Source organism: Vidua chalybeata (assembly GCF_026979565.1).
Source record: "Vidua chalybeata isolate OUT-0048 chromosome W unlocalized genomic scaffold, bVidCha1 merged haplotype SUPER_W_unloc_2, whole genome shotgun sequence".
Classification (NCBI taxonomy): domain Eukaryota; kingdom Metazoa; phylum Chordata; class Aves; order Passeriformes; family Viduidae; genus Vidua; species Vidua chalybeata.
The window spans coordinates 1,309,851-1,336,541 of record NW_026530331.1 but is presented as its reverse complement, the minus strand read 5'-3'; the positions used below and the strand labels follow the sequence as shown (position 1 = coordinate 1,336,541).

Here is a 26,691-nt window from a genome sequence, read left to right as displayed (position 1 = left end):
TGGCCCAAACATCAGAGCTGAGAGCCTTTTGCAAGCCATGGTGAAGACTATAATAAAACAGTCTCCCTGTAATCCATGAAGTTCATGGGGGGATGCAGAGATACACTCACAGCCTGTGGGAAAAGGTGCTCATGCCAGAGCGGGTGGATGCTATAAAAGCTGTAATCCAGTGAGAGACCTGAACAGAGAGAGGGCCTTTGCTTCCAGAGATAGAGAAAAGGGGCCCTTGTTTCCAAACTAGAGCAGCTCATCCTTAAAAGGCTACACCCCATGGACTAAATGACCCATGCCATGCAGTTTTGGGAAGACTGTTTTGCCCGTGGGAGGGACTCATGTTTGTCCTAGGGTGGCTGTATGATGCCTTTATCCCCAATCGTCTGCCCTGTTTATGTTGAAGTCTTGTTCCAAGAGTGAAAGGAGGAGGGAAGAAGCTCAGGGTTTGTTTTCAAAAAACTCACTCCCTCCTCCACATTCCTGCTCCGGGACGGTGTTGTCTGCAGACGGACGGACAGCGAGACAGAGCTCTCCTTTGCTTTTTCTAGTTAGTTTTAGCTAGCTGAGGCAGAGAAGTTCCCTGGACTGTGGTTTTTTTCCCTTTCTCTGGACCTGCTCTGGACTGAACACCAGAAGAGCATCAGCAGCTCACATCTGTGGCCCAGCGGGCCGGGCCTGGGCCGCGGCATTGCCAGCGCCGGAAGGACTGGTCAGAGACTGAGTGAGCTGAGCTGCAGCCCGGGGGGATTTGCTCTGAATTTGTCTCTCTTGGAGTGGCAAGAAGTCTTATTGTTTAATATTGTCTAAGTTCTCTTGTGTAATAAACAGGTTTTTTCCACTTTTTTCCTCCAGAGGTATTTTCTCCCGAACCGGCTGGGGGGAGGGGCCAATTGACTCTGCTTTCCTAAAGGAACCCTTTTGTGGGGGGGAGGGGAATTCTTTCCCCAGACTTGCCCTGAACCAGGACATGTTACAGCAGGTTGGGCAGGACTGCTGCTCATGAAATAAAAACCATGCTACAGGAATTCACAGAAAACTCTCCTGTGGGAAGGACCCCACAGCATAACAGAAAAAAAGACTCCTTTCCCTAAGCAAACTGAAGAAAGATTTTGAGCGAAGAACTGACCAAAACCCCCATGCCCTGTCTCCCTGCGCTCTCAGTGGGAAGGAGGGAGGGGCTGGGGGGAAAAAAGGTGCTTTAAGGGCTTATCTTATTTCTCATTATCCTCCTCTGACTCTGTTAATAATAAATTTACTTAATACTTTCAAGTTTGAGCCTGTTTTGCCCTTAAAGTGTTTTATTCTAATCTTTATTGCAAGTCACAAACCCTTCATTACAATTTTCATGAGTACCTGATATTTTAACCAGTATCAAATCATGACAGTTAGATATTAGGAAGAAATTCTTCCCTATGAGGGTGATGAGGCACTGGAACAGGTTGCCCAGAGAAGCTGTGGCTGCCCCATCCCTGGAAGTGTTCAAGGCCAGGTTGGACAGGGCTCTGAGCAACCTGGTCTAGTGGAAGGGGTCCCCGCCCCTGGCAGGGGGACTGGAACTAGATGATCTTTAAGGTCCCTTCCAACCCAGGCCATTCTATGATTCTATGATAGCGCTGCCTGGGCAGAAAATCTGGTTGTGAAAGTCTGTCACGTAGATGTTCATGTACTTAAGAGTCAGGCCACCCAAGAACATCGGAACAACCAGCAGGTCGATCAGGGTGCTGGGATTGAAGTGGCTCAGGTCAATTTGGATTGGCAACATAAGGGGAAGAGATGCGACTTTTATTTGGAGGAGTCAACTTGCCCATGGACACAGGTTATCCATGAATGTGAAACATGCGCTGCAATCAAGCAGGGCCAAGTGGTTAAAGTCTCTGTGATATGGAGGACAATGGCTGAAATATAAGTATGGAGAGGCCTGGCAGATTGACTATATCACATTCCCCCAAAACCATGATGGCAAGCACTGTTTGTTTACAATGCTGGAAGCAACCACAGGATGGCTGGAAATATACCTTGTGCCCCATGGCACCGCCCAGAATACTGTCCTGGGCCTTGAAAAGCAAGTCTTATGGCAATATGCCACACCAGAAAGAACTGACTCAGACAGCAGGACTAATTTCTGAAACAACCTCATAGACATTTGGGCCAAAGAACATGGCACTGAGTGGGTGTATCACATTCCCTATCATGCACCAGCCTCTGGAAACATTGAAAAATATAATGGACTGTTAAAGATGACACTGAGAGCAATGGCTGGTGGGACCTTCAAACATTGGAATACATATTTAACAAAAGGCATCTGGTTAGTCAACACCAGAGGATCTGCCACGCGGGCTGGCCCTGCCCAATCAAAACTTTTACGTACTGTAGAAGAGGATAGTTCCTATAGTGCACATTAAAAACATGCTGGGGAAAACAGTCTGGGTTATTCCTGCATGTATGTAGTTGTCGGCTGGGGTTAAACCACACCACACCACCTCCTACACTGTTTCCTCTCCCCTGCATTGTATTTTCAGCAGACATCTGGTAAGTTGAAGTCCTCTGCAAGAGCAAAGGGTAATGTATGTGAGACTTCTCCCAACTGCTTATAGAGTGGTAGTGTGCACTTCAGGAGGACCCAGAGTATCTTAAAATGTGTTCAGAGGTATTGCTGTGTATTTCTGAAAAGAAAGTAGCTAACCAAGCTTTTCATATATCTGCATCACAAATAAAGAAAAGTTCCCAGACATTTATTTCTGGAATTGTACACCAGGTATTAAAGTACAACAAATAGAAAATAATGCTAAAAAAAAATAAAAATCAGTGTTTATGTACAAATATTAAAACCAATGCAACAATAGCGACTTCCTCTTGAACATCTGGTATTAAAATCATGTCCCGATTGTCACAAAATTTGTTGTTATGCACAAGGTACTTTGAATAACTGGAATCTGTTTTATTAAGAGGACTATAACCATACCTTCTGTATTTTACAATTGATAGTATTTTCCTTCTTCCAATGAAAAATAGGAATAAAAAAATAGTAACCTTGTCATTATTTTATAAATTACTGTATTTCATTTCCCCATCTGTAGACAATGTGCTTGTAGTGCTGGGCAAAGTGTCCCTGTTGGTCAGTTTATACATTAGTTTACATTCAAAGTTGAAATACTTACCTAAAGACTTTGGTTAAATTAAGTACTATCACTATGTTCTACTTGATCTGAAGTTTTTATACATTTTTGATCCTCAGTTTTAAAAGTTAAAAACAGGAAACAATTACACAATTCATTGACCTAACAGTACACAATTTACTACTTTAACCATGGCAAGAGGAAAACTAAACCTTTAAAAACCTAACATGAGGAGATGATATATGAGTAACCAATGTAAAAGTATTGCTATAATCACAGCACTAAGTTACACTTCTAAATGAATCAGCTATCCCCTTCAGATTCCTTGTACATTAAAAGGATACATTTACCAACACTGCAATTTCCCATTATGGATTTTTGGTTTGTTTGTATGAAAAACAAGTATAGCAGACGACAAAGAATTCATCACAGTTTGTTATAAGAATTGTGCTTCACCATCAAAGAACCAAGGCAATATAATTTCTTCATATGGTTGCAATTCAGTTGTTTTCGTGCTGACTTTCAAAAGACAATTCTTTTAATAAACAGTAACAAGTTCTCCATTTTAAACGTTTCAACTGAGAGAAAAATAATTAAGTCCAGCTTCTAAATGAAAAATTCAATAAATAGCTATTTTACATGGATAAAGTTATCGTGGTACAAATTTATGAATGTCACATCAAGCATGCACAAAAATGTTACTATACACACAAGTAGTCAGAAAATATTGAAATAGATATCTAAAAAGATATGAAGAATTAAATATTTACAAAATCTTGCAAATTATTGCCTCATTTTAACAAGGAATTAAAAGTAAACAATAACAGCTAGCTAGCCAACAAGCTAAATAAGATCAGCATTTAAAAATCTATTAGACTAGCTGAAATTAATTTTTCTCCCATAATTTTCTGAATTTTGGTCAAAAGTCTTTATTAAATAACTAAAGTGTCCATTCAACTTGCTGACAACCCAAGCCTTAGACAAGTATCTGTCTACATTAAGAGCCCAGCAATGCATAGATTAATTGAATATATTACTGCATCAGCTAATGAGAATGGGCATGTTCATTTAAACGCAACTGTTGTAAGCATTCAATCATCTTTGTATAATGATTTTTATACAGACCAGCCACTCACTGTAAACCCATAGACCTGAATGCATAACAATAAAGGATTATGACCAGCATTTTACAGAATTACATAAAATATGTTGATTCATAAAGAAAAGAAACAAGGTACACAGTTCAGCACAAAACACAGCAGCAAGAAACTGACAACTTGGATAAAAATGTCAGAATACAACACAAGGCCAAGGCTATCCATTATTTATTGTGTACTTACTAGAATTCCATATTTCAGATGCATAAGTTAAGAACTGATTACAAAATTATCTTTACTTGTGTCCACTGTGCTAAACTAATTTACTATGATAAATGTGCTACTGCATAAATGCTTTAAAGTAATCTTCATTGCAGTGCTGTAAAGAAAATTCCATACACTGCATCCATAACTCAGGATGTCAATGCAATTCACAGTAAGCATAATAAATACCCTCTTCCCTTTCAAATATTTAAGTAACTACTTCCTAATTACTCAGCATAACCTTGAAGCAACTATTACAAATATCATCAATGCAAGCCTAATCACTTTAATAATTAAAACAAGTTTGTGGCAATTAAATTTGTAATATGAACAATGCAAAGAAAAAGTATGGAGGGAAAGGGGTAATCCGGTAATCCTACTGATGTTCTCCTACAAGAATTAGAGCTAACATTTTAAAGAAAACTTAATTAATGGCTAAATTGCACTCAATGGTCAAAATAAAAATGTATTGAGTTTAAATAGTTGCTTTTATGGGAGACATTTTTATTCATCCTTTTCTATTTGACCAAAAGTAGTGAAGTGCTATTTTTGAGCTAATGACTTGCTAAATAAATAAATGCAATCCACACCGAAGAAAAACTTTCAAATACATACTTCAAGGTTCTACTACTTCTATATAAACTAGATAGCCCCTCAAAACTGTAACACATTGAATTGCAGTGCTCCAAACAATTTGTCTTCCAAAATGCAGACTGTTCATTTAGTGGTAAATCCTAAGGTGTGCAGACTGTAGCTTTATACAGCAGCTGTCTTAGGAAAGTTAAGTTACACAGGTGCATTAATCTTCAAAGTTGTGGACAAAACTCATCTGACTACAATAGCCTAAAATATATCAGTTTAAGCCAGTAAGTTTAAAGTACACAGATACCTCTGGCAGCATAATTACTTCTGTGTAAGGTAGCCATGGCCTATAATTTTGCAACAGCCTCCAAGTGTAGGTCTTCATAATTTATTCATGTTATGTCCCTTGTGGTAGCTTCCACCAAGATGAAATTGCTGGTGTTTTTAAACTGAAGTGCTCTAGTTTAGTATCACATGAGAGAAGGTTCCATTTAAAAAATATCCTTGTATGTTTGTGCAGTTTAAGTTAAAGAAATCCATCCCTGCCTTTATAAGAAAAAAAAAAAAAATAAAATGCTACATTGAGCAGGGATCAGGAACGGTACCTGTAAACACTTTTATTACACTGCATCCATTATGGCAAAAGTAATTTTGACTAAAAAGCCACTCCAATCAGTTCAGAACTTGTGTGCTGGTTTTAAAATGGTGGCCTCTCTCTACAGGCTTTAAAATAAATTTGAAGCAGAGCCTAAAGCTGCACCACAGAGTTCTCTTAGTTCCAAACTCTGCCAAACATTTCCACATTTATGGACTGAAAAAAGAAATTACTCTTGGTAAATCAAGATATAGTTCTGTACATAAAAAGACATCACTGATGTCAAAGTTCAAACTTCCAGTGAAAGACTAAGCAAACCTGATAGTTCCCATCAAGTTTACTACTACTGCATAAAGTACCCACTCTTTGTTTAGCTTTCCACAGTCATTCTGAATGAAGGGTAGTATGTTGGTGAAGAGTATGGGTATTTATAAAACCATTTGTCTCATTTGCAGATAGACTGCTGAAGTCAGCCACTGAAACAGCCATTTTGGCACTGGCAATATGGTGTGTGTGGTTCTCAAAGTCCACACCAAGGTTATTTACAGAGACATCATTAATGAAAGATTCTGGGACAGCAATCCCCATTTTCAGTCTCTTTGCAGGTCTTTCTGTCTCCTCACTGCACATGTTCCTTGGGTTTAACTCTGAGTGATAAAAGCCAGTCTCAAATAAATTAAAACAATCACTTTCACCATTGCTAGGCAAGTTAAGCAATTCTTCTGTTCCAACAGGCACATGATTAACTACCGGTGCTTGGGGTAAGCTGTCCACAGGAGGGAAGGCATCATCCAGGCAGTTCACAGCTGAAGTGTGACTGTGACAGACTGTAGCTACAGTATTTGGCAGTGCTGGAAAACAGATGAACATAAAATGTGAATTAAATAGTTGTTTGTATAGTTACAACAAAAAAGATGTGGGTTTTCTTTGGGTTTTTTCCCTTGATTTACCTGTCAACTCATTGGCAGTGATAGAGTTCAGAATGCTTAGCTGTTGATCAGGAATGCTTTCTGTTCGAGTATTAGATGTTAAGGCTGAAGAATGTACTGCTCCACCAAGAGCTTCTGCTTCATCTACCAAACGATCCATGTAGTCCCTTTAAGAATACGGCATTCATAATAGGTTATTTAATAGGAAAACAAGGCCTAAAAATGATGATGGATTTATTCTCAGTTGCCATAGCCACTGCAGCTTTACACTGCAATGATGGGAAGAAAAACTTATCTTTTACATTTACAATTTGCAACAGAAAACATATTCTAAGGACATTTTACTTACGTAACTCCAGGATGATGGTTATATCTCTTCTTTCCAAATCTTGTTTGCTGAGCAAAGTAATCATAACGTTCTGACTTTTTCCACATGTAATAGAAAGCCACACACTCAGCAACTGTTCTGGTTCTTACCTAAAAGAAGGCAAGAAGAACTGACAAGATAAATGCAGAGCATTATGTTTTGTCATCTCCCCAGTCCCCATATTCCTGTAATATTGTTCCTTTTACTGTTCTAGTATCTGTAACAAACAAATTAAATCAGAGGATCTGAAAAAGAGATCTACAGTTTTAAATTTCTTTACCAAGAGGGTGGTCAAACACTGGAATGGACTTCCTAGAGAGGTGGTTGATGCCTCAGCCTGTCATTGTTTAAGAGGCATTTGGACAATGCCCTTAGAAACATGCTGGAACTTTTGGCAAGCCATGAAGTGGTCAAGCAGTTGGACTAGATGATCCTTGTAGGTCCCATCCAACTGAAACAGTATATTCTATTCTAAATAATTGCTACATCTGTTCTATTGTATGCATTATTGTTGTTTAGGTTTGTTTTTTTAAACTAGACTGAAACTGTATCTACATCTAAAGCATTTCAATTCATAACTTACAAAGCAATTTTATAACTATGGGACAGACTCTGTTAAGAAGTAAAACACTGAGCAACTGAATGACCCAAGAGAAGTGAAGCAGAAAAGACATTGGGTACTTGGAAAATTCTGGTCCATAGTGACAGACCAACTCATATGCTTTGTTGCACTTTGGAAAAAATATTTTAAAATTATTTATTTGTATTGCTGGTGAATTACTGTTTACGGGTAAGGTCCATTTAAAAATTGAACCACCCAGATATTTAGCATTGGACAGGTTAAGCCAAGTGTTGAACAGGATTAATTGACTGTTGTTGAACAGCAACCACAACCCTATAAAGTTTAACTGAAATACAACAAAAGCACCAGTCTCCTAAAAAAAAGACTTGTGGTTTAAACCCCACCAGCAACTAAGCACCGCAGAGCTGCTTGCTCACTTCCTCCCTCCAGTGGGATCAGGGGGAAGAATTAGAGGGGCAAAAGTGAGAAAACTCATGGTTTGAGATAAAGACAGTTTACTAATTAAAAAAAAAAAAGCTAAAAAAGAAGAAAATAAAACCCAAGAAAAACAAGCAATGCATAAAAACCCAACTGTTCACCATCAACCAATTGATGCCCAGCCAGTTCTCAAGCCACAGCAGCCCCCACCCACCAACCTTCCCCCCCCCAGTTTTATTACTGAGCAGGATGTCATATGGTCTGGAACACCCCCCTGTTATTTGGGGTCAGCTGTCCCAGCTGTGTCCCCTCCCAACTCCTTGTGCACCCCCAGCCTCCTCACTGGCAGGATAGTCTGAGGAGAAAAGGCTGAGACTCTACATAAGCTCTGCTCAGCAATAACTAAAACATTAGTGTCTTATCAACACTGTTTCCAGCACAAGTCCAAAGCATAGCCCATACTAGCTACTATAAAGAAAATTAACTCTATCCCAGTCACAGCCAGTACAAAACCTCAAGGTGGTGGTATCAAAACATACAGGACATGTACAGAAAATTTGGAAACACACATACTGGCAACTGTACCAAATTATACATTTACTTAATAAAAAAAAAGAAAAGTCCAATTCCTAATCTTCAGGCACAGAGGAGTTAATCAGAAGCAATTCAGATAAAGATTAGAACTCCTTTGTTGGTCAGAAACCAGAGTACTGATGGATGACTACACTTTTTGAAAACACAAAGCCCATTTCTGTAGAATTACACCTTCTGAGTGACAAAAATAAAGATGTATTTCCCCCTCTCACAGACATGGTATGAACATAATACACCTCTAGGAGAGGCAGACATTTAATCTAAATTTTAACATAAATGCATATATGGAAGCAATATCAACATGAGTTGATTTCAAAGATAATATATTGACTCATGTTGCAACACCTAGCTTTTCCAATGGTATCAGAGGCAAAATTAGCATGGAAACACCAAGCTGGTTTTAATATGTTGGCTCTTATTTCACTCTTTTGCATAGCTTCTGAAAAAGCATTGCTTTTGCGAACATTCAGCATCATATAATCTACCAATTCTTTCATTTAACTGTAAAATACTAACCTTGTTTTTCTGTATGAGATGAAAGTCTTTCCCGTAAATCAGAAGTGCATGTTCAAAGCTTCTGCATTCTTCTTCTGTCCATGCTGTCATCTCTTCTAGACAATTGCAAAAGCAGCATGATAAACTTATTTTCACTCACTAATCTTTGTGTTGCTAATGCCTGAACATCCAAACACACTCTAAAAAAAATGCAATAGTTCAGTTATTTTGACCCATGTTCTTTCCTCTAATGTAAAGATATCCTACCTGAAATCTAGTATTCCTGCTTATAAAGACTCATAAGAGTTTGATTACTGAAGTATTTCACCCTGGAGGGCAAAGGACATTCAAAAGACTTCATTTATTATTTCTTAAGAAGTTTGTCATTAAAAAAACCCCAAGATTTGTTATCATTATTTTTCTGAATATTCCTTCTTGCATCAAATACAGTGACTGTTGGAACAAAAGAGTGAAGGAACAACCTCTGACTTTTTAAAGACAGAAGTGAATTTTAGTTTTACAAATTAAACAAAAGCAAAACCCACTAAAAAGGAATAAAAGCTTTAAAACAAAGTAGCTCAAACTATTTGAGTAGGTCAGTTTTGTCTCAAGTATTGTTGCTTCCCTATCTTGATTATGGCTTTGTATCTATATATAATAAAGGAGGGATATTTTGGGCATCTTACATTCATAGTAGTGATCTGTTCAGTTGTCATTTAAAGCCAATGAGGGTGGATAACAAAAACCAACCAACAATCACATTTCAAAGCATTTCTGGAAGCAGACACTGGAACAAAGACCTTGCTGCTTTCAGATGAAGGTGATAATCATTCCACTACAAGTCCATTAATTTTGCACTCCTTACTACAGAATTCTCAAGCTTCAAAGAGGAGATCCACATGTAAAGTCTCACTGTTATGAAATTATCTTGGGAGATGTAGATTTTTAATGCATATTGAGAATAACAGTGAACTTCAGTGGGTATAGATCATTGCACAATGATTATTCTAAGAGACAGGTATCAACAGTATTATCATCCTCTACCATTTTTAATGAGGATATAAACTCCATCTGACTTGGGGTCCGGGAGAGGATGAGCACTAGTCCTTAAGACAGAATTTGGGTCTCTAACACACAATCTCTCATAAAAGAGCTTTCTGAAACACTGCTCTGATATTCCTTATTGTTCCCTTCACTTTTATCTTAGATACTTAAGCTTTCAGAGCACCTAACACAGAAACATTCAATTTCTCCTTAGATCCAGTTCTGAGTAAGGAATAGCTGCCAGAATACAAACTTATACCAGGCCTCATAGGCCATTTCTGCTTTATGGAACATGTGTCAAACTACAGGACAAAGAACTCTTTGCTAAATTATACACTAATTTTTATTTAAGGGAATAATAAAGTTAGGGACAAACAAAATTGTTTTCCACTGTAAACTCAAGCAAAACTCTCCACACTCTACCATAGACCTAGAGAATTATACAGTAGAACCAAGTTTGGGGTTGACATAGCACAATGTTAGCACAGTGATGAAGACTGGGGCTCACTCATTATCAGCTATGTTCTGCTTCTCACATAAATGTCATTAGTTTATAATTGATCATTATCTCAAAAAGGTACTGCAATGTGGGGGAGAACTGTCTTATGGGAGCAAAATTACAATTCCCCCCCCTTCTCCTCAGTCTGTGTCATTCTTAAAATAGAAAAAAAAAATGGAAAAAAGAAGGAAAGAAAAGATGTAAAATTTGATCCTGCAATCTTTATACAAATTGCAAACTTCTCTAGCAGAAATCTCCATCTGGCCAACAGTCAGATCATACCTAATCTGAGTTATATGCCTAATGGGAATTATTGAAAAATATCTGAAGGACAATGCAGTCATCGATCACAGCAATCATAGCCAGCATAGCTTCATGAGAGAAAAGTCCTGCTTATCAAACCTGATTTCCTTTTATGACAAGGTTACCCACCTAGTTGATCGAAGGAAGCCAGTTGATGTCATCTTTTTTGATTCAGTAAAGCTTTTGATACTGTTTTTTCCCAGGATCCTTCTGGACAAAATGTCCAGCCCACAGCTGGATAAACACGTCATGCGATGGGTGAGCAACTGGCTCATGGGTTGGGCACGAAGGGTTATAGTGAATGGGGTGACATCAGACTGGCCACCTGCCACTAGTGGGGTTCCACAGGGCTCCATCTTAGGCCCAGTGCTCTTCAACACCTTCATTAATGACTTGGACACAGGACTGGAAAGGATGCTAAGTAAGTTTGCAGATGATACAAAACTGTGAAGAGCTGTTGACTCCCTTGAGGGCAGAGAGGCCTTGCAGAGAGACCTTGACCAATTAGAGGACTGGGCAATCACCAACTGTATCAAGTTCAATAAGGGCAAGTCCTGGAATGTGCACCTGGGATGGGGCAACCCTGGATGTACAGACAGACTGGGGAACGAGATGCTGGAAAGCAGTGCTGCGGAAAGGGACCGGCAGGTCCTGGCCAATGGCAAGTTGAATATGAGTCAGCAGTGCCCTGGCAGCCAGGAGGACCAACTGTGTCCTGGAGTGCATCAGACACAGCACTGCCAGCCAGTCAAAGGGAGGTGATTGTCTCAGTCTGCTCTGCACTGGGGTGGCCTCGCCTCGAGTCCTGGGGACAGTTTTGGGCACCACAATATAAGAAAGATATAAAGGTATTAGTGTCCAAAGGAGGGCAACAAAGATGGTGAAGGGCCTTGAGGGAAGCCGTACGAGGAGCAGCCGAGGACAGTTGTTCAGCCTGGAGGAGACTGAGGTCAGACCTCATTGCAGTCTACAACTTCTTTGTGAGGGGAAGAGGAGGAGGAGGTACTGATCTCTTTTCTGGTGACCAGTGACAGGACCCAAGGGAATGGTCTGAAGTTGTATCAGGGGAGGTTTGGGCTGGATATTAGGAAAAGGTTCTTCACCCAGAGGGTGGTCAGGCCCTGGAACAGGCTCCCCAGGGAATGCTCATGGCCCCAAGGCTGCCAGAACTCAAGGAGCATTTGGTTGGATTTTTGGGGTGTCCTGTGCAGGGCCAGGAGTTGGACTTTGATGATCCTTGTGATTCTCTTCCAATTCAGCATATTCTATGATTCTATGAGTAATCTGTGCTAAAGACATCATGGAAAGGGATGTGCTTATTAATCTGAATTTTACTCATGTGTTTTCTACCCCCTCCAAAGACATATTTCTTAAAAAGCAGATACTCTCTCTTACCCTGAGATGCCTTTCCATTTGAGCAGTATCTCTCAATTGCTTCTTTAACATTATGGCTACTTTTGAGAAGTTCATATAGTGCCTATAAAATAGAAGTAGTCTTTAGAAAGTGTTAAAGTTTCCAAATATCCTATATAAATTTCTGAAACAAGCCTTTCAGTGAACATATCTAATGTAAAAAGAGGTTATATCTTTATACAGGATGAAAATGTTAAAATAATCAAAAGCAAAACCATCCAAATGTTAAGGCAAGGTTTAATTAAGCAAATGTAAAACATTATATGCAATAATTAGAAAAACTAGGTTTGTCAACATCATGCCAATTTGAAACATCATAGATCACACTGCAAACATTAAAATACTCAATTTTAAGCATGTGTTTAAAATTACAAATAAGATCCTGACCCCTGTAACATCCAATTAAAAAAATATTCCTGCCTTTATAATACAAGGCAGAGAAAGAGAACACATTAATTACAAAGCAATGTGCCACAAATGGAACAGGATATAAAATATACTTGTTCATTGTCACGTGTATGTAGTCCTTCAGGAATTCTGCCAATCATATTTTCATTTCCTGCTCTTAAGGAGGTTTCAAAAAGGTATTCTTTAACTTTACTTTCTGAGATCACATCAGGTTTCCAAAGTAAATGGTCTTCATTTTCATAGGCTGTTAAAACAGAATTTATGGCAAGTGTGACACTTTTAAGGCTAGAACATAAAAAGCTATTTCACAAAGAACAGGAATACAGAAGTAATAAAATCAAGCACTGTCATGCCACTTTCAAATTGCAGCTCATTTTTTCCCCAAAATCCTTAGAGAGAGACTGCAGTGTGGTATGGTGAAGAGATTCAGGTTCCATGAGGATGAGATAAGGAACTGGCTCTTGAGACAGAATCTCTACAGAGCAGCAGGTTGTTGACAGGTAGATGATTCAAGTCAAATTATGCATATGTATTAATCTTAATATTAAAAAATAGCAAAACCACTCTGTTTTATTCAAATGTTTACAACAAATAAGCTATCGTTTACAATAAAAAGTGTACTTTAATATTTCAAATACTGCATATAAAATAAAAAAAAAGAGGTGGCAGCTAATTGGTCATTTTCAACTAAAATTTTCTAAAACTTACTTAGCAGAATGGAAATCTAGGTCTAAATGTGGTAATTTCTTTTAGCATTCACTAACAACTGAATGCCGTTATCAACTATTTTACAAGCAATCAGGATGTATAGTCCTCCTTCATAGAATACTAAAATCATGTATGCACCTCTAAAGTAGCTTATTTGAAATATATTGGAAATATTCAAGAGTTGGCCTGAACTCTTGTCTATGCACACATTTAAACTCTAGATTAAACAAAATCCTTTACTCTGATCAATAGATGTGTTTACACATAATGCTTTATGTACTCTCTTGGCAGTACAAATTAGAGTTATTAAATTCAAACACATCCAAGTATAATGGCAGTTCCACTAGAAGAGATGAAGATTCTCAAATCTCTCATATAACTGCAGGAAAGAATATTAACCTAAGGTGAAGAATAAAATTTCACCTCCTCCTAAAGTTCTGTTATGACTTAAGAACACTGAAAGCTTTCAAACAGATATGTTACAAGTGTAAGATTTATAGAAGAGCAGAACTGCTTTCTAGCACAATTTCAGTACCTGGGACTTCACAGCAGAAATATAAGCCCCTGTTTGCCATCACAAGCTCTTCAGGAAGTACAAAAGAGGCTTTTACAGAATCTTCCACCCTCTCCAAGCATTGCTGAGCTCAGCTTCAAACTCCATTATCAACCAAGACAACCCAACACTTTTTGCTGGAATCTATACCTGATATTCTCAAGAGGAACTCCTCAGGCTCCCCCATCTGGTAGCTACCTCTTTGCTCCTGGCTATGCCAGTGAAAAATCTGGTTCTCTCTTGCACCAGCTTGTTCCAGAGAAAGTTGTCAGATTAATGCCTTCCTGATCATCCTCTGGTTATTGGCCCTTCTCTAGTTCTTGACCAAGGAGAAGTCAAGATGTGTAAATAGTAAAAGGACTATTCAGATAAAACTGGTTTTCACTCTTCTGTTTCTTACAACCAATAAGCATCATGCTCAAATCATAGAAAATAGAAAACTTCCATAGATCTCTTAAGCAACATAAGAGATGTTAATTTGCTAATGCTTCCAGCCAGTGAAGGTTTCTAAAGGTACCAAATAAAAATCTATTAAATAAAGTTATTTCTTCTACTCTGGCACAATTTCAGTTTACACAGCAATAACATCATACTTAAAACATCTTTTTTTTTTTAAGACAAGGTATATTGAGACCTACATCTTCTACTCATGCTATGGAAAATTCAAATAATTAATTGCTTTGTTTTTCATAACCATTTTGTAACCCACACTGTCGTGCTTGCTAAAAAAGAAGCAAAGAAAAATACTGAAGATCTTCAATGCAAACTTACATGTTCATAGCCCAGTTATGATATCCTGATGCAAATATTTACTTCTTGACTCAGTTTGTTGCCTCCTAATATTGCTAGATACTTCAGAATTAACACTGTAACCCATCCTCCTATGTCTTCTCGAAAATATCCTCTCAAAGCTGTAGAATCACACTTTTAAGATATAATTATGTGGTTGTATTACTTCAGTTGACTAGGTGTTTTTTGATTGGTTGGTTTGGGTTTTTTAACTAAGTCATTGAATTTATCTTATAAATTTAAATAACTTTTTTCCATTAGCTGCTATGTATAAATATAAGAACTAAAACAGAATAACTTACCCTTTTCATTACTACTGTATCTGCCAAGGTAAGGTGGAATTTCAGCCTGATACTGTGAACCAACCTTTATTTCCTGAAGATGTAACAAAAATCATAAGGATATTAATATTCTGTGCATGGAAGCATTACAAAGTCCATTAACATGGGATTTTGCAGATAATTTCAGAATTAAGGTACTATTTTAGATATGTACTATAAATTTTAATGCATTTTTTAATAGCAAAAGTTTTCTTAACTTTTTCTTTTTCTTAAGATATAATTATTACCTTTCTCAAATCTTCAGATGAATTACCATTGTCTGCCTCTATGTCTTCACCATCTGATTCCTTATCTCCATCACACGTAGTGTTTGCTTCAGACACAAATAAGTTGGTTTTAGCTAGGAAGAATTTTCAGTTCAAACACAGAACTACAATATATTCTTTACTTTTGAAAGGAGCCCTACTTTTATCCTGGAAGACACTCATCACCAGTCTGTTGATCGACATTTCTATCAAATTAGAATGAAGTCAGAAAGCATTGGTGTTTGCATATTGCAGAATTGAAACATTTACCACTATTGCAACTAAGACAATATTTCTAACAGTCAAAAGGAAATTAGATCATTTTTCTTCATTGATTTTCTTCAATAAATGCTTACACCTTATAGAAAAGGTATGAGAAAAACAGAAAACTTCCAGGGCTATGACTTAGCCATGGGTTAATCACAAAGAAAGTTGAAGGTAAGTCTTTATTACCTACTGAAGCCTTTCATCTGAAGTTTTAATTGACATTCAAAACATTCCTTTAAACAAGGCTACCTCAGCAAGGACTAAAGATATAGTAGATATACAGAAAACAGAATAAGCAAAAGATAACAAAAGACTGCTTACTCCCCTTAAATATTTTTTTCCTTAGGAAGAAATACAGCAGAGCACTCCAAGTAATTAAAATACAGTACTCCACAGAATAACTCATATTTTAGAATTTGGAACTCTGTGCTTCTGGGTTCTGAAGTAATTCTATTTTTTATTTTCTCCCCAGCAGAATGGAATCTATAGTTCTGATAAGAGCTATTTCATATTCTCAATTTTCAGTAATAACATGTTCATAAATAGGGTTTCAATTTTAGCTTCATCACAACTAAATAGAATCATCAACACCAAAGACAATATCCAAGATGATAGACTGAGGCTCCTCTTCTGTAGTCATTACTAGAATCACCAGTCTATCTCTTTTTGCTGTTAGAAAGAGGCAAGAAGCTAACATGAATACGTGAAAGAGCAATATGCCTGGATAATAATATGCAATTACTTTTTCCAGTGAATCCAAATTTAACAAAATGGCCTGTGTTAAACATGTTTATCTTAAAATTGAATGTTATCTTAAGAGAAATGGACAGGGATGAGAAAAAAAAATGGAACTGTCAACAGCACAGAAAACTGACATTTCCCTCCCTGACATGGTGGATATTTGATGTTAAAATGCCCAATCAAAAGTTCTAATAGAGAAAGAGCAACATTCTGATAGAAAAACCACAATAGCTGAAAGCAAACATGACTGTTTCTTAATCCTGAGTAAGATGAAGGGGCCAATAATTCTTTCCATAAAGTTGCCACACTTTCAGTGTCATATTCATTAACAGTTCACAAGCAATGTTTAAGTGCCAGCAAGATTGGGGTTTGCTTAAAAAATTATAATGCCCTTTTTTAGTTAAGTTTTTTGTATCTCTCTCAAAAATGCCTTACATTACACAATCAGCAGCATGCAAAGGGGCTACAGTTGCTGATGATTGAGACAGCACATGCCCTTTATCAACCCCTTTCTCTAGAGGGATGAAGTCCCCCAGAAAAAGCTCAAAATACTTGCCAAATTAAAATTGTGATAAAAATCCTCCACACTGTCTATTGCAGTTCATTTGTTCACTGGTGTACTAGAGTTGGAGCAATGAGGAATATCTTGCCAAGGTTGGATAATTGAACCAATGGTTCTTGGATCTTTCCCATAATAGTTCCATGGGTAGTGAAATTTTGGTGGTCATGGGTTCATAGGCCCCATCCCATATAAAAACACTCTGGCTCATGAACTCCTATGGAAAACCATTGAATATGTGAAGGGAAATAATAACAAAGAAACCAAATTCCAGTTCACATCCATAGGTTGAATAGAGGAGTCACTGGCTTAAAAGTAGCGGCAAACATTTTAGTAGAGAAACACTAATTTAAAAGAACAGGTTACATATTCATGCCATTCACCAATGCACAGACAATTACCAAGAGTGTTCCTTGACACACATTAACTATTCATTATGAAAAGCTACTGTATTTTTAGAAAAATTGTGCTGGTGCTTTGAGCACCATATTAAATATAGGCCTTTTAGGTAATCAATAACACCAACCAAAGACAATATTCATGTACAACATCCTGCAAAGCACTGTTTCTCAATTCCACTCTGCAATTCTGATATTTTAAACTAGAAAGCTATACAGTTTATAATAAATACTAAGACTTTATGAGTACTATCATAAAATTAGGTTTCCTACATCTTAATGGCCGAGGAAAGAAGTCAGTAGCCTCATGTGAAGTAACTGATGGTGTCAAGTCATCAGCAGAGGACTGCGTTTCTTCATCATCACCTGACAAGAGATCTTTAGCTATTTCCTCCTGTATCATTAAAATAAAAAAACCCAAAACTTCAGACAGACTATTAAATATAAACTGGTGAGCATTTAGATTCAGCAAATTGCCTCATTTATTAAAATGAATTATTTTACTATAAGCAATTTTAACAGACTGTTCACTATTAAAAAGCTAATAAATGCACAAGTAGTAACTCCTGCAAGCATCAAATCTCAGATATTCATCCAACTGCTTTAAAATAAAAAAGTGAGTGGAAACATGTTAAATTCTGTCATTCTTTACATCACAGATACCCCTTAAATTCGGCGGGGGGGGGGGTAATGGGGACTTTCATATATTTTTTCCTGAGAAGAATTACAGATAACTGACAAAATATAATAAAGTGGGGGGGCAAGAACATGCTTCCTCCACTACCAGACATGATTGAACCCCTCTATAGTGATTAGGGAGGCAAAGAACTTTATTAGACAAGAAGCCAAGTACATTTCTGTAGCCTCAACACAATGGTGACTCCTAATGAGAATCAGATGTGCAGAGCCATCATTATACTAAACTTTCTGTGCAGTTTATAATTTCAAACTTTCTGTGGAGTTTATAATTTCATCATACTTATGGAAAGTAAAACAAAAAAGACATGTACTTACTACCTACAGATTTTATAATACAAACTACTAGCTGCATGCCTTATAGCCAACAATCAGATTCATCTCAGAATTCAAAGTTAGCCTGTGAATCATAAAAACTGTAGTTTTGTGTTTCTATATTCAACAATGCAATACATATCGTAACTGCACAGAGAACAATCTCTCTCACTCCCCAAAGATGAGATTTTTATAAATTACATGCATTTGAAAGAAACATCCAAAAGCACCCAGTAGTGCACTTTTCAAGTTATCCACAAAGGTTTCATATATGACATGTATGTTTGAAGCCAGAATTATTATTTCTGGACATTGCATATATTAAAATAAAATACAGAACTTTTCATAAAAAATCCCACTTCTATAAAATAATAATAAAAAAAATAAATCTATTTAAAGTTCTCTGAATGTGTTTTAGAAGAACCACTACCTTATTCATTTCTCAATTGTAATAATATAATGCCACTAAAGTTGCTATGCATTTGTGTGATAATTATAATTCAATCCAGATCCTAAATATCTTTGAAAAAGAATTAAAAGTACAATCACAGAATCATTTAGGTTGGAAAAGACCTTTAAGTTCATTGAGTCCAACCATAAACCTAACACTGCCAAGTCCACCACTAGTACAATAACTCTTAATTTTATGTTGAAATTGACAAAGATATGTATTTTGTAACATCAAGAGACAGTGAAATATAAGTTAAGGTCACATGGATTTCTACTTTTAAACCGTAATACAGGGAAAAACAGTTCTGACTTACTTTATCTAGAGTCATATCTGGAAGCTCATCTGCAAGTTCACTTGGAGAGCTATCCACACCGGAACCAGCCATAACTGGAATTGTGGGTTCATAGCCATAAAATGCCAGCAAATCTTCCAACGGCATGTTTCCTTCCTAATACAAGAAGATTTACAAACATTTCAACATATTGCCAAATACTTGTAAATAGTTCAGGCCTAAAAGGATAAGACATATTTTGAAAAACAAAAGTAAAAAACAAACAAGAAACATTTAATTGAAAGCAGGAATCTTGATTAAAGATCTAAAATATTTTCAGGCATGAGACTGAAATAATTCATAACTGTGTCTCTCAGCATATAATGAAGCCCCATTAAACTACTGAAAAAAACCGTTTAGTGGATGAAACTAAAGAGTAATTATTAAAAATTTGCTCCTTATCTGATTCACACTGTAGAACATTATTTGCCTATTTTTCTTCAAGACAGAAGATAGACTAGGAACATTAACAATCCCCTTACAAGAAACGCAGAAAAACATGAAAACTTTAGTCCTATATAGTTACACCTGCAACTGTGCAAAACACCACAGAAATAAACCAATGTAGCAATCTTTTATCCCTTTCCATCTTCTGCACAATACATATTATAATTACTGTAGAGAAGGTGTTGTATTTTAACCCCAAGCAGCAACTAAGTACCACACAGCTGCTCACTCCTCCCCAGTGAGATGGAGGTGAGAAATGAAATGGTAAAAGTGAGAAACTCATGAGTTGAGATAAAGACAGTCTAATCATTAAAAATAAACTTTTTTTTTTAAATTCAAGGAAAATAGAAGAAAAAAGAACCATAACAAGACAGAGGTATATAAAACCCAAGAAAGATAAATAATCCAAATGAAAACAATTGCTCACCACCAACCAACTGATGCCCAGCTAGTCCCTGAGCAGTGGCTTCCCAACACCATTCAGCCACTTGGCTTGTTTGATCATGGCATATATTTAACACTCATGGTAACCTGTGCAGTGGCATCAAGTCAAGTTGACCTCTCAATCATGAGCCCATTTGTATGCTGCATCCCTTCCTATATATCCTAATGTGCCATGGGCCCATCAAGCTATAAATAGGTCACCCTTCTGTTCCCAGTCCAGATCCACCTGAGACACTTCAATCCCAGCAGCCTGATCCACCTGCTTATTGTTTCAATGTTCTTCAGTGGCCTGACTCTTGAGTACATGAGCATCTACGTGACATACCTTCACAACCAGGTTCTCTGCCCAAGCAGCAATATCTTGCCACAATGCAGCAGCCCAGATGGGTTTATCTCTGCACTGCCAGTTATCCTGCTTCCATCGCTGCAACCACCCCCACAGGGCATTTGCCACCATCCCTGAGTCAGTGTAGAGATAAAGTATTGGCCATTTTTCTTGTTCAGCAATATTTGTAGCCAGCTGGATGGCTTTCACCTCTGCAAACTGACTTGATTCACCTTCTCCTTCAGCAGTTTCCACAACTCGTCGTGTAGGACTCCACATGGCAGCTTTCCAACTTTGATGTTTTCCTACAATATGACAGGATCCATCTGTAAACAGGGCATATTGCTTTTCATTTTCTGGTAGTTTATTATATAGTGGGGACTCTTGAGCCCGAGTCACCTCCTTTGGCAACACTGAAGTTTCGACCAGTTCACAATCACTTTCAGAATTCCTGGGCGGTTGGGGTTTCTCATTCAAACCCATTGTTTGATCAGTGCAACCCACTTACTCCACGTAGCATCAGTTGCATGATGTGTAGAGGGGACCCTGCCTTTGAACATCCAGCCCAACACAGGAAATCGAGGTGCCAAAAGGAGCGGTGCTTCAGTACCAACTACTTCTGAAGCTGCTTGAACTCCTTCATATACTGCTAATATTTCTTTTTGAGGCTGCCTCTTCTGATTTGTTCTCCTGCTCTCTGTTAGGAGAAGCTTCTTCATCTCTTACTAAACAAGTTGACTTCTGCTTCCATTGTTTCTGCCTCTTTGGAATAGCCAGGGCATCTTTTTCTTTCCCCCCATATATTCTATCACTTCATCGGGATTCCGCACTTGTTCAGGAGAGAAGTTCCAGACCATTGAAGGTGTAAACCTTTCCAGACACCTGTCCATATTCTCCCACATACATGCCTTGCCATGCATAACAACACTGCCACAGGGCCTGGGTCATATTCCTAAATAGCTTGTTAACCTCATGAAAAGCTGAAGTAATATTCCTAAGAAATACAAATAGAAGTATTTAGACTACCCAAGGATGTTCAAGATACTGAAGAATTATTGTAACAAGGGAGAAAACATGACAAAAGGTGATGGTGAAGGTGCCATTCCGTATTACCTCCACAAAAAAATCTCTCCGTGGAAGAAGTATAATTGTTAATTGTCTCCATGAGATGGTACCTGAAGTACATTAATCTTCAGTACAGAGCCCAAATACCAGATTAAGCTCAAGGCCAGTGTTTTAATAATAAATCTTGCAGGCAAAACATCACTAAGCACTACAGAGCATTAGCAAACTGCAAAATCCAACACCAATCTTGAACACGTACAGCAAAAAAAAGAGAGCATGGCATAGATCAGACAAGCTAATGTCAAGAACAGATAAATCAATATCATGACCAGCAAATGTTAACAGATGTAAATTCTTCCTAATGTTATGGTCAAATCTGTTAACTCAAACCATTTGTGCCCTGTTGTGTCTTAACCCTGGATGGCAACTAAACATCACAGAGCTGCTTCTTCCCTCTCTCCCCATGGGATGGGGGGAAGAGAATTGGATGAGTGAAAAAGAAACTTGTGTGTTAAAATAAAGACAGTTTAATGTTTAAAAAGATATAATATTTTTTAAATATTGTAAGGAAAAGAAAAAATAAAAAGAGGGGGGAAGTAAAACCCAAGAAACACAAGTTATCCAAATGAAAACAATTGCTCACCATGAACTGACCAATGCCCAGCCAGTCCCTGAGCAGCAGGGCAGTGTGAGAAGCAGAAAAGGCCTTGGCTCTGTGTAAGCTTTGTTCTGCAATAACTACAACATCAGTGTGTTATCAACACTGTTTAAGCACAAATCCAAAGCATAGCCCCATACTAAGTACTAAGAAGAAAATTAACTCTCCCAGACAAGACCAGTACAGAAATAGGAGAAAAATGGATACAGAAGCAAAAATCAAGAGAAACGCTTAGTTTACAACTTCTTTTTTTCCAACAGCTTTTGATCAAACTATTTTACTAAATATTATCATACTTGCATCCTAACACATTTAATAAAAAAAAACATGGAAATTTTGTTTAGTTACCAGATTCAAGTTACCAAATAATTAGAAATATTTTCCAATAATTTATACCTTTAAAAGTTACATTACCTTAAAATTTTTCTTGTTGAACTTATACACTGATTAAGCTACTTGTTTGCTTTAATCAACTAAGGTCTTAGGCCTGCAAAGATTTTTCACAATGGGTAAATGCAAATTCGTGTCCAAGTCTTTCCAGGATTGGGACATAAAGTACTAAAGTATTTAAGATGAGTGGCTCTCAGTTCTTTTTCCTTCTTTTATAGAAGCAATAAGATAATTTTGTGAAGTACCAACTCCATTTTAACCACCAGACTTGGCAAGCTGCTTTGCTATTATAATTGCTAGTTCATAATTAGCAAAAATATAACTGTAAAAGGTAGCAAGGCAAAACCAAAACAAACAAAAACCCCAGAAGTTAAAAAAAATTGTTTTTAAATGGACTACAAAAGCACAGTCGCCTATTTAATGCTAAAAATTACACTTTCCTAGAAGTCTGTTGATCAAAATCTGCAGCTATGCTGAGTGGTGTAAGTGGGTCACTGAATGGTAATGCAAGCAGCATCAGTTTGTGGCTATTTAGCATTCAGCAGGCGTTTAAAATGGGTGATGCACTGAACCAGATGAACAAGAGGTAGAAACAGAAAAAACATGTAATTAAAGAATGTAAAAAGGAATAGGAAAAGCCAAGGAGCACGCTGGTCATTTTGTACATCCAGCAAATGCCAAACTGATGAAACTGAGATAAAGAACTACAATTTATGTAGCAAATGAATGTGAAAAATGTGCAAAACAGGACTGTGCTTCCAGATTGGAAAACCAAAATCTGACCAACAGAATGAAACACAGCTAGCTGTCACTTAATGTACAATTTAAACTTACTTCCAACTTATAAAACTTAGAAGTGACAAGCAATATTAGATAAGAAGACTTTAAAATCTGCTTCAGTAATTTCTTTTCCAAAGTGAAAAAGTTATTAAATGAAAAAGACCAATCTGAACTTAACACTAATAACTTTGAGAAGCTAAGGTCAGCCTTTCTGTGAGGAAGCACTATGTCCTAACCAAACCCAATATTTTTTTCTTTAAAAAAAAAAAATTCCAAAGGCATTTTGCAGAAAATTGCATTATGCAATACAAACCAAAGAACAGGTTGAGTGTTGTCTTCACTAAAAAGCTACAACATATAGGGACATTTAGGAGAGAGTAAGTCACTCTTACCTTTTCTAAATCTTCAATTTCAGAGCTGAAATTTTTGTTTTCTTCCATCATTTCCTCCTCTTCATCAAGAGTTCGTTCATCATCATAATCATGTACCAGCATTTCAGCAGAAGGGTCAAAGTCATGATCCTCAGAGGATAAAGAGCCAACTATCAAAAAACCCTAATTTGAGTAATTTTTTTTCTATACCAACATATGAAATTACAACACAGGGAAAAAAAAGGTTGCATGAGTCTTTACATACATAGTTAGAACTCTCAATGGAATAAATGGAACAAATTCTTAACTACCCAACAAATTCAACTATTTTAGCTGGCCTTCCCTTTTTGTACTGTAATAGGTGCAGTTTCCTCTCTTGCAGTATAGAGTACTTGGGAAAAGTATCTAAACTACTGAAACAAAGTTTCAGAAAGTACGATAACAAATTAATATTTTACTGAATAAAAGACTGTTTTAAAGATCCTGGAAATCATCATTAAAGTATAACATCTACATATCACAAGATTTCAGATGCTGCAAGACACTGATTTATAGACTCAGATTCTATTTATATTATTTTTATGGCAACTAGCATAGCTTTTCACTGATTAACAGCTAACTTAGGTTGCAAACCAGTTTCCTAAAAACAGCAAAATAAGCAGCAAGACTCACTTCAGATTAGTCTCACGGATGAGATTTTTTAATAAAACTAATTTAATTCTTAATAATTGATCTAAAAAAGAAGAACAAACGTAGCAGTTTCAAGAAATATAGAGGGAAATATACCAGAAATAACAAAACATTTCTAATGGATCACAGTAATTAACAAGTCATTATGACAGCTCTGTGGTTCAACAGACACTTTTTCATTACCCAAGAGGATACTCATAAGTAATAAAACGGTACCGTTGTTATTTTGACTGCATTTGTTAGAAAGCACTATATTCAACAAGTTTTTAAGATGCAAATATTCTGTACAGCAATGTCAGTGTTCTACAATGAAAATTACTGAAATGCAGGGTTGTTTTGTTTTTCAGTGTTCACTTTCTTAAGACTTTCATGATGGAGAAAAAAAACAGACTAGGATATTTCTCTTTCACCTCTGGTTTCCCCTTCTAGTTCTTACATACTAGAGCTCAGCCAGTGCCAAGAGCAGGTATACAGAAGCAAATGCGTTCCCCAAATATTTTTCAGGAGTAGCCCTGCTGATGTTAAATAGGCTTCCTTGTGTAAATATTCCAAAGAACCTTAACAGTAGTTAAAACCTTAACAATTACATATCATTATGATTTAAAATGTTTTCTGATATTATCAATAAATCAAAAATTTACACAACCCTGCAGTTAGCAGCAGCAACAGAAGTGATCTCTCTCCAGGCTACATGGCTTTACTGAGATGCTGTCTTAAAAATACTACAAAACTTTATTTTCATTTTGAATTCTGAGCAGCCAATTACTAACTGTAACCAGAGGTAAGTGAAGAACTCCCCAGAGCACACCTTCTCTTAAAAATCAGGCAGGCAGTTAGTTACATGAAGTATTAGGAGAGCTACGAGGCAACAGAAGGTAAGTTCGAGAAGGAGGAGAAAGGAGAGAGCAGCGTGCAGGCAGCAGGCTAGGTACTGGGGCAGAAGGTGGGCAAAGACGAACCTGGGCTCGAACTCCCAAAGGAAGCCTGCAGGAAGAGAAAAGAGTGAGGTGAGACACGGACTCCATCCAACCCAGCAGCAGGTAGGGAGTCTCCATTTCATGGCCCCTCCCATCCCCTCTCCCCCGGACCTGCTCCCTTCCCCCGCCAGCCCCCGCCCTACTCGCCCCTCCATCGTGTTCACCCTCTCCTATCCCTCCTTCTCTCGCTCGTTCCCTACCTATCGCTCTCATTTTTTCCTCCTCCTTTAGCAAAAACCCCCTAAGGAGCCTCGCCTGACCCGGCACTCCCACTCCTTCCGACCCCGGCGGAACATGACAGTGGCAGGCAGAGAGAGGCGGACCAGCAGCCTCTTCCCCGCTGGCAGGCCAGGGCTCGCTTCTCCTCCCTCCCGCCGAGCGTTTCTCCATCGTCCGCGCTGCGGTGGCGCTGCCACTGGCCCATCCCGCGCCCTCCGGGGCTCGGTGCGGCGACCGCGCGCTTGGCCATGGCTTGTCGGCCGCCCGCGGGCGGCGAACTCGAGACCCGCGCTGCGCGGCACCCGCCGTGAGGCCTAGTCGCGTAGGCTCCCAGTGTCTAGGCGTTGCAGGTCGCTTCGCTGGCCACCCCACGTCGCCGAGCCATCCCAGAAGCGCTTTAAGGGGATGGTGAGGCGGGTGAAGAAGGCCCGCCAGCAGCGGGACCCCACAGGGAACCAGCCGAATTCCGACATCCCAGCCCACTTTCCCCGCTCACCTCCGCCATATTGGGACGATTGAGCTGAGCAATAGCGTTGCGCCGAGTGCCCGGATGAGGCCGCTAAGCCAATGGCAACCGCCGAGTTCTAGCCAGAGATAGCCAGGGAGCGAAGAAATGGAGTGATCGGCAGGACTTAATTGGGGCGGAGGACGTAGTGTCGGGACCCCGCCTCCAGCGGCGCCGCGGCCTCCCGCCCTGGCTAGCGAAGGCGCTCTGCCTGCCCGGCCTGGAGAGGGCGCTGGACGCCCGCCGCGGAGCTTAGGCTTGAGGGGCGCGGCCCCGGCTGCTGGCCTCGCCTCGCCTCGCCTCGCCTCGCCGCCCGCCCGCCCGCCCGCCCGAGGAAGCCTCGACCAGCAGAAGCTGCCCGTCACGGGGCGAGGTGAGCGGGAGTCGCTGGGGCCCTGAGGCCGGCTGGAGCCGAGGTAACTCGGACATCCCCTAGTTTGGGCGCCATGCCGCGCCTGTCTGAATCAGCTTGTCTGTGACTGCTGCGACTTGCAGTCCTGTTCCGGGGCCGGGAATACTGTGAGGAAACATTACTCTGCAGCCAATTAATACCCGGGTTTGTGACCTACTCTTCACTCCGTATTGAACCCCTTCCTAAGTGCTGGTGTGGAGTAGTTATGCTAACACCTTGCATCCTAAGTGTCTGAAGCAGAAAACAAAATGTCAAAGCCTACAAACCTTGCTGTTGTTGATTGCCTGCTGTGGGTTAAACAGAGAATGTGAAAT

At 38.6% G+C, this 26,691-nt stretch overlaps 1 protein-coding gene across 3 annotated transcripts; it reads right to left on the bottom strand.

Moving 5' to 3' along the window:
- Positions 1-2,705: 2,705 nt before the first annotated feature.
- On the bottom strand, positions 2,706-26,113 carry LOC128782876 (mesoderm induction early response protein 3-like). 3 transcript variants are annotated; one of them, XM_053933378.1, is made up of 13 exons: positions 25,957-26,113; positions 25,224-25,248; positions 23,596-23,744; positions 19,077-19,211; positions 17,575-17,695; positions 15,319-15,404; positions 15,053-15,125; positions 12,793-12,944; positions 12,275-12,356; positions 9,055-9,149; positions 6,927-7,054; positions 6,599-6,744; positions 2,706-6,499 (listed from the first exon to the last, which is right to left on the bottom strand). In XM_053933378.1, exons 1-13 carry the CDS (start codon positions 25,963-25,965, stop codon positions 6,033-6,035), a joined length of 1,668 nt encoding a protein of 555 aa, XP_053789353.1. In that variant the 5' UTR covers positions 25,966-26,113; the 3' UTR covers positions 2,706-6,032. The 3 variants fall into 3 exon arrangements, with proteins under 3 accessions (XP_053789353.1, XP_053789354.1, XP_053789352.1); XM_053933379.1 differs by having other exon boundaries at positions 9,055-9,146; XM_053933377.1 differs by lacking the exons at positions 23,596-23,744; positions 25,224-25,248; positions 25,957-26,113 and adding an exon at positions 20,311-20,628.
- Positions 26,114-26,691: the final 578 nt, after the last annotated feature.

Excerpts from the sequence above, each read along its gene's own strand:
- LOC128782876 (XM_053933377.1), bottom strand. The coding sequence starts at position 20,589 with ATGTGGAGTCCTACACGACGAGTTGTGGAAACTGCTGAAGGAGAAGGT. Across the intron at positions 19,212-20,310 it reads CAGAGAACCTGGTTGTGAAG|GAAGGAAACATGCCGTTGGA; the intron begins GTATGTCACGTA and ends TTCTTGTATTAG. Across the intron at positions 12,357-12,792 it reads ATACACGTGACAATGAACAA|GCACTATATGAACTTCTCAA; the intron begins GTATATTTTATA and ends TCTATTTTATAG.